General features: G+C 49.3%; 1 protein-coding gene across 4 annotated transcripts in view; it reads right to left on the bottom strand.

Moving 5' to 3' along the window:
* The window catches only part of LOC122543268 (natural resistance-associated macrophage protein 2-like), a 428,402-nt gene that overhangs the window by 38,600 nt on the left and 377,213 nt on the right, over positions 1-12,589 (bottom strand). For all 4 annotated transcript variants that reach the window (XM_087985576.1, XM_087985578.1, XM_087985575.1 and 1 more), the window contains one exon: positions 4,266-4,424. In XM_087985576.1, coding sequence (XP_087841702.1) covers positions 4,266-4,424 — 159 coding nt within the window. The remainder of the gene's footprint in view (positions 1-4,265; positions 4,425-12,589) is intronic.

Below are 12,589 nucleotides of genomic sequence, written 5' to 3'. Positions count from 1 at the left end.
TAAATGTGAAACTGCAGTGCAAGGGCCTTTTTGTGCATGAAATGTACAACTTGGTGAAGGCTTTTATGAGAAAGTTGCAGCTTCCCTCAAGCCAAATGGAGGACAACATTCTCACCCACTTGCCAACACTGAAGGAAGCCGCACCTTCAGCTGATCACCTCCACAGGTATTCATCTATGTTAGAAACACTGCATGGTGAATTTTCAAGGCAATTTCAAGACGTTAAAATGGTTGAGAATTTTAGGTCAGTCTCACTGCTTGATTTTTACTCTTCCCTCAAAGAGGAGAACTTTCCACACACAAGGAGGCATGCTCAGAAGATTCTAGTCCTCTTTGGATCTACCTATATATGTGAACAGACATTCTCAGCGATGAAGTTCAACAAATCCAAATCCAGATCCTCTATCACTGATGATCACCTCTCAGCTGTCCTTCGCATGTCCACCTCAGACATTCAACCAGATTTTAGTGCACTTGTTCAAGCCCAAAACAGACTGGATTTTTCTCACTAAACAAGTAAAATGAACTGAAAACATCAAAAGCACTTATTGCTTTTTATATAGAGTTGTTTGTTGTTTGTAATACTGAACAATAATGAAACAACTTTTCATTATTGGTTTGTGAGATTAACACGTTAAAAATAAAATGAAATACTGAAATTATTGTTTTTACTGTTTATATCTTCTATATTTGACCTACTCCACAATTTCATATCTTTATTGTAACAGAATATCCTTATTCTTTTGTTGATAAGTTTCAGTGCAAAACTATATCATTTAGTACTTTTTACAATGGGAGAAAATTGATACTGAGCAGAATTATGTTCAACTTATTGTTGGTTCGGCCCTCCAACACAACTCAGGTTTCTCATGTGGCCCCTTGGAAGAATTAATTGCCTACCCCTGCTTTAAGGTGAGACGGAGCAGCAACAAGCCCAGAGAACCATATATGTCAATGAATATTCTGGCATCGCTCTTACTGAGTCATAGGAGCCATTTGAAATATCATCTATGAATCCCATTATCCCACAGAAGATTCCCTGGGGTTTCTCTTATCAAAATTGCTTTATATTTAAGTTTTGAAGGATTCCAGAAAATTTATTTACTTGTGGACATACCTGAAGTAGTTTCTTTAAAAGAGGTCACTGAAAGTTCACCATTTAGAGATTTATTTTTCAAAAAGCAAGACTTTAGGGAAGTCACATGATGGCAATAACTGCTTGTTTTTCTGCATACCCCTGGTGGGAGCAGCTTGAACGGTGCCTGGCCTGAAGAGGTTCTTGTCTTATTCAGTTCAGTTGGAGGGAAGTCTGTGTGTGTGTGTGCGTGTGTGAACATTAATCAATGATTGCATCTTTATTGAATAAGCTTTGTTTTGATACTAAACCAACAACTGTACATTTAAGAAAACTGGTCAATAGATCTTTACTGTTTAAACCTGACATAGACAAGATAATTGATCACTTTGATAACTGGAAAAAGTATGGACATTTTATGTTGTGAATGTGTAGGAGTGGGATTGGAACAATGGGGCACTCCTCCAGCCTCAGTCATAACACTCACCACTTTAATAAATCATGGAGTGATGTGTGCAGTTTACCAACCTAAAGAAATAGTTCACAAATTGAGAGACCTTTGGAACATTGGAGTTGGGGATTTGAAATGGTGTCACCGACATCCTTTAAAATCATGGGATAGAAACCATCTGATCCTGGGGACTTGACATTCTTTCCTGCCAATACTTTCTTCATGACTATTATCTTGCAATGTTTTATTGTGTTCCCACCCGTAATTGTATAATAATTCCCTCACGTGGTCTGGCAAGCTCATTTCTTCCTCTGTTAACATTATCAAACTTGAACGGACCTCTCATATACTAGAGTTGATCTTTCTCTGCACATTCCCTGTTGCTAAAGCACTACATTCTGCATTCTGTTCTATTACCCTGATGGACTTATGTAAAGTATGATTTAGAGTCATAGAGTCATACAGCACAGAAACAGACCCTTCGATCCACCTTGTCCATGTCGACCAGATATCCTAAATTAATCGAGTCCCATTTGCCAGCACTTGGCCTATATCCCTCTAAACCCATCCAGATACATTTTAAATGCTGCAATTATACCAGCCTTCACCACTTCCTCTGGCAGCTCATTCCCTATGTGCACTACTTTCTGCATGAAAATGTTGCCCCTTAGGCCCCTTTCAAATCTTTCTCCTCTCACCCTAAATCTATGCCCTCTAGTTCTGAATTCCCCAACCCCAGGGAAAAGACCTTGTCTATTTATCCTATCCATGCCCCTCATGATTTTATAAACCTCTATAAGGTCACCCCTCAGCCTCCGACGCTCCAGGGAAAACAGCCCCAGCCTGTTCAGCCTCTCCCTATAGCTCAAACCCTCCAACCCTGGCAACATCCTTGTAAACCTTTTCTGGACCCTTTCAAGTTTCACAAAATCTTTCCTATAGGAGGGAGACCAGAATTGCACACAGTATTCCAAAAGCGGCCTAACTAATGTTCTGTACAAACGCAACATGACCTCCCAACATGTATACTCAATACTCTGACCAATAAAGGAAAACATACCAAAGAGCCGAGTTGAAGGGTTGGATCTGGGATAAGGTGGGGGGAGGGGAAATGAGGAAACTGCGGACATCCACATTAATGCCATGTGGTTGGAGGGTCCCAAGGCGGAAGATGAGGCGTTCTTCCTCCAGGGGTCATGTGGCAAGGATTTGGCGGTGGAGGAAGCCCAGGACTTGCATGCCCTTGGCAGAGTGGGAGGGGGAGTCGAAGTGGTTGGCCACAGGGTGGTGGGGTTGGTTGGTGCAGGTGTCCCAGAGGTGCTCCCTGAAACTTTCTGCAAGTTGGCATCTTGCCTCCACATCAAAAGCAACGGACACAGCAGATGAGGTTTTTGGAGGTGCAGGAAAATCTGTCGGATGTGAAAGGATCCTTCAGGAACTTGGATGGAGGTGAGGGGGGAGCTGTAGGTGCAGGTTTGACACCTTGTCCGGTGGCAGGTGAAGATACCGGGTGTGGACAGTGGGTTGGTGGGGTCGGGGGGGGGGTAGCGTGGGCCTAACGAGGAGTCACGGAGGAAATGGTCACTGTGGAATGCTGAAAGGAGGCAATTATATCCCTGGTGGTGGGGTCTGACTGTAGGTGGCAGAAGTGGCAGAGGAGGATGATGCAATGTATACGGAGGTTGGTGGGGTGGAAGTTGAGGACTGGGGGGTGGGGGGGGGGGGGGGTTCTGTCCTTGCTGTGATTGGAGGGAAGGGATTGGATTTCAAGGGCAGAGTTGCAGGAGGTGGAGGAGATGTGCTGGAGAACATTGTTGACCATGTGGGAGAGGAAATTTTGATCTTGGAAGAAGGAGGCCATCTGGGATGTTCTAGAGTGGAACTGATACGCCTGGGAGCGTATACAGTGGAGGCAGAGGAATTGCGAATAAGGGATAGCGTTTTTTACAGGAGGAGGGGTGGAAGGTGTAGTCCAGGTAGCTGTGGGATTTGCTGGATTTGTAGGACATGTCCATGTTGAGTCGGTCACCAGAAATAGAGATGGAGAGGTCCAGTTATGGGAGGGAGGTGCCTGAGATGGTCCAGGTGAACTTGAGGTCAGGGTGAAAGGTGTTTGCGAAGTTGATCAGCTGTTCAAACCTCCTCGCGGGTGCACGAGGTGGCGTCGATGCAGTCATCGATATAGCAGAGGAAAAGGTGGGGAATGGTGCCAGTGTAACGACAGAAAATGGACTGTTCCACATATCTGGCAAAGAAGCAGGCATAGCTGGGGCCCACACAGATGCCCATGGCTGACCAATAAAGGCAAGTGTCCCAAATGCTTTCTTCACTACTCTGTCCACACAAAACAATATTGTATAATCACTACATGGGACAATAATAAACCAAATGAAATCAAAACCTACTGCTCAGCATATCCATTTCCTTACTCATCAGCGACTGTATCATCAGCAGTAATGGTCAGACAGCACATACTGCTCCGAAGCATCTTCCGAATGTAATTACAATCAGTTTTTTGTGTTGACGTTAATGCCATGTAAATAAAGCGAATGGTCCTGTTTGGTGGGATACGGGGTTCTGCCCGGAGAACCGAGCAATGAATGTCTGGGGTTGGAATGTACCAATTCAGGGTTATGGGCAACCCTACCACATTTCCAGCCAACCGATCATGCCAGTGTGCTGGAAGGACTGTACCACTTAGGAGCACCCCATGGCCCTGATATTACTTCTGATACTCACCACCTGCCCATTGGTCTTATGATAAAACGCTTCGGCAAACACTGAGACCACAAAGACGTTGATGATGAACGACAGCAACAAAGCCATGCAGGCTTCGATTAAGTAGTAGCGATTCGCCTCCTTCACTTCGTTCTTATTGGCTCGGTTCACTTCTCTGGACTGTGGGTGTGTGTGTGTGAGAGAGAGAGAGAGAGAGAGAGAACGTTATTGCTCAGTAATCCCTCGATATCACTGCCTTCCCCATCCAATCACCTCGCCACTCTATATCACGCAAAAGCTTCAGCCAGAGACCTCTTCTACCTTTGAGTTCAAGGTGCTGTCAGCATCTGTGTGGCAGCAAATGCGCACAGCAGGATCCCAACAAACCAAAAATTCATGTTCATCTGCTTCCGCTTGAGGAGTGCATACTGGCTCACTCTCCCATGCAAATCGAGAGTGAACTAATTTGCTAGTGTTGGAAGAAAAGACAAGGCACTGAATTCTGCATTGACCTCTTATCTCTGAGAAATACATCAATTTGACTTCTCAACAATGAGCGTTTATTCCAGTTACTCCCCTCCTTTTTGTATGCCTGTCAAGTGAAAGATATCCATATTCAGTCCTTACGTTCAAAACGCTTTACAACATCTAGCTTTTCACACAGGGCTTACTTTTCCATTCACCACTCGCAATCTTATCATTAGGGTGTTTCGTGCTAACATCCTTGTAACTATGCTGCTCGATTTTCTTCAAATCACGGGGTAATCGAGGAGAAGTGTACCTTTAGATGCAAGCTGCTCAATGCATCTCTCAGAAAGCTACTCCCTGCACAGTACCACACACAGAAAGCTGCGCCTTGTCCAGTACCTCACTCAGAAAGATGCTCACTGTACAGTATCTGACACAGAAAGCTGCTCCCTGACCAGTACCTCACACGGAAAGCTGATCCCTGTACAGTATCTGACAAAGAAAGCTACTCCCTGAGCAGTACCTCACACAGAAAGCTGCTCCCTGTCCAGTATCTCACACAGAAAGCTGCTCCCTGTCCAGTACCTCACTCAGAAAGCTGCTCCCTGTCCAGTATCTCACACAGAAAGCTGCTCCCTGTCCAGTACCTCACTCAGAAAGCTGCTCCCTGTCCAGTATCTCACACAGAAAGCTGCTCCCTGTACAGTACATCACACAGAAAGCTGCTCCCTGTCCAGTACCTCACACAGAAAGCTGCTCCCTGTACAGTACATCACACAGAAAGCTAATCCCTGTCCAGTACCTCACACAGAAAGCTGCTCCCGGTACAGTACATCACTCAGAAACCTGCTCCCGGTACAGTACCTCACTCAGAAAGCTGCTCCCTGTCCAGTACCTCACTCAGAAAGCTGCTCCCGGAACAGCACCTCACTCAGAAAGCTGGTCCCTGACCAGAACCACACACAGAAAGCTTCTCACGGGACAGTACCTCACTCAGAAAGCCTCTCCCTGTCTAGTACCTCACTCAGAAAGCTGCTCCCGGTCCAGTACCTCACACAGAAAGCTGCTCCCTGTGCAGTATCTCACACAGAAACCTGATCCATGGACAATACCTCACTCAGAAAGCCGCTCCCTGTCCAGTAAATCACTCAGAAAGCTGCTCCCGGTAGAGTACATCACTCAGAAACCTGCTCCCGGAACAGTATCTCACACAGAAAGCTGCTCCCTGTCCAGTATCTCACACAGAAAGCTGCTCCCTGTCCAGAACAACACAGAGAAAGCTTCTCCCGGTACCGTACCTCACACAGAAAGCTACGCCCTGTCAAGTACCACACACAGAAACCTGTTCCCGGTACAGTACCTCACACAGAAAGCTACTCCCTGTCCAGTACCTCACACAGAAAGCTGCTCACGGAACAGCACCTCGCTCAGAAAGCCGCTCCATGTCCAGTACCTCACTCAGAAAGCTGCTCCCTGTCCAGTACCTCACACAGAAAGCGGCTGCCTGTCCAGTATCTCACACAGAAAGCTGCTCCCTGTCCAGTATCTCACACAGAAAGCTGCTCCCTGTACAGTACCTCACACAGAAAGCTGCTCCCTGTCCAGTACCTCACACAGAAAGAGGCTGCCTGTCCAGTATCTCACTCAGAAAGCTGCTCCCGGTACAGTACCTCACACAGAAAGCGGCTCCCTGTCCAGTACCTCACACAGAGAGCTGCTCCCGGGACAGTATCTCACACAGAAAGCTGCTCCCTGTCCAGTACCTCACTCAGAAAGCGGCTCCCTGTCCAGTACCTCACACAGAGAGCTGCTCCCGGTACAGTACCTCACACAGAAAGCTGCTCCATGTCCAGTACCTCACACAGAAAGGTGCTCCCTTTCCAGTATCTCACACAGAAAGCTGCTCCCTCTCCACTATCTCACACAGAAATCTGCTCCCTGTCCAGTATATCACACAGAAATCTACTCCATGTCCAGTATCTCACTCAGAAAGCTGCTCCCAGTCCAGTATCTCACTCAGAATGTTGCTCCCTGTCCAGTACCTCACTCAGAAAGCTGCTCCAGGCCCAGTACCTCACACACAAAGTTGCTCCCTGTACAGTGTCTCACACAGAAAGCCGCGCCATGTCCAGTACCTCACACAGAAAGCTGCTCCCTGTCCAGTACCTCACACAGAAAGCTGCTTCCTGTCCAGTACCTCACTCAGAAAGCTTCTCCCTGTCGTGTACCTCACTCAGAAAGCCGCTCCATGTCCAGTACCTCACTCAGAAAGCGGCTCCCATTACAGTACCTCACACAGAAAGCTACTCCCTGTCCAGTACCTCACTCAGAAAGCTGCTCCCGGTACAGTACCTCACACAGAAAGCTGCTCCCTGTCCAGTACCTCACTCAGAAAGCGGCTCCCATTACAGTACCTCACACAGAAAGCTACTCCCTGTCCAGTACCTCACACAGATAGCTGCTCCCGGTCCAGTACCTCACTCAGAAAGCTGCTCCCTGTCCAGTACCTCACACAGAAAGCTGCTCCCGGTACAGTATCTCACACAGAAAGCTGCTTCCTGTACAGTACATCACACAGAAAGCTGCTCCCTTCACAGTACATCCCTCAGAAAGCTGCTCCCTGTCCAGTATCTCACACAGAAAGGTGCTCCCGGTACAGTCCCTCACACAGAAATCTGCTCCCTGTACAGTATCTCACTCAGAAAGCTGCTGCTGGTACAGTACATCACACAGAAACCTGCTCCCTGTCCAGTACCTCACACAGAAAGTTGGTCCCGGTACAGTACCTCACTCAGAAACCTGCTCCCTGTACAGTATCTCACACAGAAAGCTGCTTCCTGTACAGTACCTCACTCAGAAACCTGCTCCCTGTAGAGTATCACACACAGAAAGCTGCTCCCTGTACAGTGTCTCACACAGAAAGCTGCTCCCTGTACAGTGTCTCACACAGAAAGCTGCTACCTGTCCTGTACCTCACTCAGAAAGCTGCTCCCTGTACAGTGTCTCACACAGAAAGCCGCGCCATGTCCAGTACCTCACACAGAAAGCTGCTCCCTGTCCAGTACCTCACACAGAAAGCTGCTTCCTGTCCAGTACCTCACTCAGAAAGCGGCTCCCTGTCCAGTACCTCACACAGAGAGCTGCTCCCGGTACAGTACCTCACACAGAAAGCTGCTCCATGTCCAGTGCCTCACACAGAAAGGTGCTCCCTTTCCAGTATCTCACACAGAAAGCTGCTCCCTCTCCACTATCTCACACAGAAATCTGCTCCCTGTCCAGTATATCACACAGAAATCTACTCCATGTCCAGTATCTCACTCAGAAAGCTGCTCCCAGTCCAGTATCTCACTCAGAATGTTGCTCCCTGTCCAGTACCTCACTCAGAAAGCTGCTCCAGGCCCAGTACCTCACACACAAAGTTGCTCCCTGTACAGTGTCTCACACAGAAAGCCGCGCCATGTCCAGTACCTCACACAGAAAGCTGCTCCCTGTCCAGTACCTCACACAGAAAGCTGCTTCCTGTCCAGTACCTCACTCAGAAAGCTTCTCCCTGTCGTGTACCTCACTCAGAAAGCCGCTCCATGTCCAGTACCTCACTCAGAAAGCGGCTCCCATTACAGTACCTCACACAGAAAGCTACTCCCTGTCCAGTACCTCACTCAGAAAGCTGCTCCCGGTACAGTACCTCACACAGAAAGCTGCTCCCTGTCCAGTACCTCACTCAGAAAGCGGCTCCCATTACAGTACCTCACACAGAAAGCTACTCCCTGTCCAGTACCTCACACAGATAGCTGCTCCCGGTCCAGTACCTCACTCAGAAAGCTGCTCCCTGTCCAGTACCTCACACAGAAAGCTGCTCCCGGTACAGTATCTCACACAGAAAGCTGCTTCCTGTACAGTACATCACACAGAAAGCTGCTCCCTTCACAGTACATCCCTCAGAAAGCTGCTCCCTGTCCAGTATCTCACACAGAAAGGTGCTCCCGGTACAGTCCCTCACACAGAAATCTGCTCCCTGTACAGTATCTCACTCAGAAAGCTGCTGCTGGTACAGTACATCACACAGAAACCTGCTCCCTGTCCAGTACCTCACACAGAAAGTTGGTCCCGGTACAGTACCTCACTCAGAAACCTGCTCCCTGTACAGTATCTCACACAGAAAGCTGCTTCCTGTACAGTACCTCACTCAGAAACCTGATCCCTGTAGAGTATCACACACAGAAAGCTGCTCCCTGTACAGTGTCTCACACAGAAAGCTGCTCCCTGTACAGTGTCTCACACAGAAAGCTGCTACCTGTCCTGTACCTCACTCAGAAAGCTGCTCCCTGTACAGTGTCTCACACAGAAAGCCGCGCCATGTCCAGTACCTCACACAGAAAGCTGCTCCCTGTCCAGTACCTCACACAGAAAGCTGCTTCCTGTCCAGTACCTCACTCGGAAAGCTTCTCCCTGTCCTGTACCTCACTCAGAAAGACCCTCCATGTCCAGTACCTCACTCAGAAAGCTGCTCCCGGTACAGGACATCACTCAGAAACCTGGTCCCGGTACAGTACCTCACTCAGAAAGCTGCTCCCTGTCCAGTATCTCACACAGAAAGCTGCTCCCTGTCCAGTACCTCACACAGAAAGCTGCTTCCTGTCCAGTACCTCACTCAGAAAGCTTTTCCCTGTCCTGTACCTCACACAGAAAGCTGCTCCCTGTACAGTATCTCACACAGAAAGCTGCTCCCTGTCCAGTAAGTACCTCACTCAGAAAGCTACTCCCTGTCCAGTACCTCACACAGAAAGCTCCTCCCTGAACTGTACCTCAATCAGAAAGCTGCTCCCTGTCGAGTATCTCACACAGAAAGCTGCTCCCTGCAGAGTACCTCACTCAGAAAGCTGCTCCCTGTCCTGTACCACGCACAGAAACCTGCTCCCGGTGGAGTACCTCACACAGAAAGCTACTCCCTATCCAGTACCTCACACAGAAAGCTGCTCCCTGTACAGTACCTCACACAGAAAGCTACTCCCTGTCCAGTACCTCACACAGAAAGCTGCTCCCGGTACAGTACATCACTCAGAAACCTGCTCCCTGTACAGTATCTCACACAGAAAGCTGCTTCCTGTACAGTACATCACACAGAAAGCTGCTCCCTTCACAGTACATCCCTCAGAAAGCTACTCCCTGTCCAGTATCTCACACTGAAAGCTGCTCCCTGGACAGTACCTCACACAGAAAGGTGCTCCCGGTACAGTCCCTCACACAGAAAGCTGCTCCCTGCACAGTATGTCACACAGAAAGCTGCTCCCCGTCCAGTACCTCACACAGAAATCTGCTCCCTGTCCAGTACCTCACTCAGAAAGCTCCTCCTTGTACAGTACCTCACTCAGAAAGCTGCTGCTGGTACAGTACATCACACAGAAACCTGCTCCCTGTCCAGTACCTCACACAGAAAGCTGGTCCCGGTACAGTACCTCACTCAGAAACCTGCTCCCTGTACAGTATCTCACACAGAAAGCTGCTTCCTGTACAGTACCTCACTCAGAAACCTGCTCCCTGTAGAGTATCACACACAGAAAGCTGCTCCCTGTACTGTGTCTCACACAGAAAGCTGCTCCCTGTCCTGTACCTCACTCAGAAAGCTGCTCCCTGTACAGTGTCTCACACAGGAAGCCGCGCCATGTCCAGTACCTCACACAGAAAGCTGCTCCCTGTCCAGTACCTCACACAGAAAGCTGCTTCCTGTCCAGTACCTCACTCAGAAAGCTTCTCCCTGTCCTGTACCTCACTCAGAAAGCCCCTCCATGTCCAGTACCTCACTCAGAAAGCTGCTCCCGGTACAGTACCTCACACAGAAACCTGATCCATGGACAGTACCACACACACAGAGAGCCGCTCCCTGTCCAGTACCTCACACAGAAAGCTGCTCCCGGTACAGGACATCACTCAGAAACCTGGTCCCGGTACAGTACCTCACTCAGAAAGCTGCTCCCTGTCCAGTACCTCACACAGAAAGCTGCTTCCTGTCCAGTACCTCACACAGAAAGCGGCTCCCTGTCCAGTACCTCACACAGAAAGCTGCTCCCTGTCCAGTAAGTACCTCACTCAGAAAGCTACTCCCTGTCCAGTACCTCACACAGAAAGCTGCTCACGGTACAGTACCTCACTCAGAAAGCTGCTCCCGGAACAGCACCTCACTCAGAAAGCTGCTCCCTGTCCAATACCACACACAGAAAGCTGCTCACGGTACAGTACCTCACTCAGAAAGCCTCTCCCTGACCAGTACCTCACACAGAAAGCTTCTCCCTGTCCAGTGACTCACTCAGAAAGCTGCTCCCGGTACAGTACCTCACTCAGAAAGCTGCTCCCGGTCCAGTACCTCACACAGAAAGCTGCTCCCTGTCTTGTCCCTCACACAGAAAGCGGCTCCCGGTCCAATATCTCACACAGAAAGCTGCTCCCGGTACAGTACCTCACACAGAAAGCTGCTCCCTGTCCAGTATCTAACTCAGAAAGCTGCTCCCGGTACAGCACATCACTCAGAAAGCTGCTCCCTGTCCAGTACCTCACACAGAAAGCTGCTCCCTGTACAGTATCTCACTGAGAAAGCTGCTCCCGGTACAGTACCTCACTCAGAAAGCTGCTCCCTGTCCAGTATCTCACACAGAAAGCTGCTCCCTGTCCAGTACCTCACTCAGAAAGCTGCTCCCTGTCCAGTACCTCACACAGAAAGTTGCTCCCTGTCCACTCCCTCACACAGAAATCGGCTCCCTGTCCAGTATCTCACAAAGAAAGCTGCTCCCGGTCAAGTACCTCACACAGAAAGCTGCTCCCTGTCCAGTATCTCACTGAGAAAGCTGCTCCCGGTACAGTATCTCAAACAGAAAGCTGCTCAAGGTACAGTACCTCACTCAGAATGCGGCTGCCTGTGCAGTACCTCACACAGAAAGCTGCTCCCTGTCCAGTATCTCACACAGAAAGCTGCTCCCTGTACAGTATCTCACTCAGAAAGCTGCTCCCTGTCCAGTACCTCACACAGAAAGCTGCTCCCTGTCCAGTACCTCACACAGAAAGCTGCTCCCTGTACAGTATCTCACTCAGAAAGCTGCTCCCGGTACAGTACCTCACACAGAAAGCTGCTCCCGGTACAGTACCTCACACAGAAAGCTGCTCCCTGTACAGTATCTCACTCAGAAAGCTGCTCCCTGTCCAGTATCTCACACAGAAAGCTGCTCCCGGTACAGGACCTCACACAGAAAGCTGCTCGCTGTCCAGTACCTCACACAGAAAGCTGCTCCCTGTACTGTACCTCACACAGAAAGCTGCTCCCTGTCCAGTACCTCACACAGAAAGCTGCTCCTGGTACAGCACCTCACTCAGAAAGCTGCTCCCTGTCCAGTACCACACACAGAAAGCTGCTCAAGGTACAGTACCTCACTCAGAAAGCCTCTCTCTGTCCAGTACCTCACTAAGAAAGCTGCTCCCTGTCCAGTACCTCACTCAGAAACCTGCTCCCTGTACAGTATCTCACACAGAAAGCTGCTTCCTGGACAGTACCTCACACAGAAAGCTGCTCCCTGTCCAGTCCCTCACACGGAAAGCTGCTCCCTGACCAGTACCACACACAGAAAGCTGCTCACGGTACAGAACTCACTCAGAAAGCCTCTCCCTGTCCAGTACCTCACTCAGAAAGCTGCTCCCTGTCCAGTACCTCACACAGAAACCTGATCCATGGACAGTACCTCACACAGAAAGCCGCTCCCTGTCCAGTACATCACACAGAAAGCTGCTCCCGGTACAGTACATCACTCAGAAACGTGCTCCCGGTACAGTACCTCACTCAGAAAGTTGCTCCCTGTCCAGTATCTCACACAGAATAGCTGCTCCCTGTCCAG

The sequence above is a fragment of the Chiloscyllium plagiosum genome, unplaced genomic scaffold (assembly GCF_037043375.1).
Source record: "Chiloscyllium plagiosum isolate Xiang-an unplaced genomic scaffold, Cpla_swu_hap1 HiC_scaffold_53X, whole genome shotgun sequence".
In the NCBI taxonomy this organism is placed as follows: Eukaryota; Metazoa; Chordata; class Chondrichthyes; order Orectolobiformes; family Hemiscylliidae; genus Chiloscyllium; species Chiloscyllium plagiosum.
Note: the sequence above shows the minus strand (reverse complement) of the source record. Positions and strands in the feature narration are given on the sequence as shown.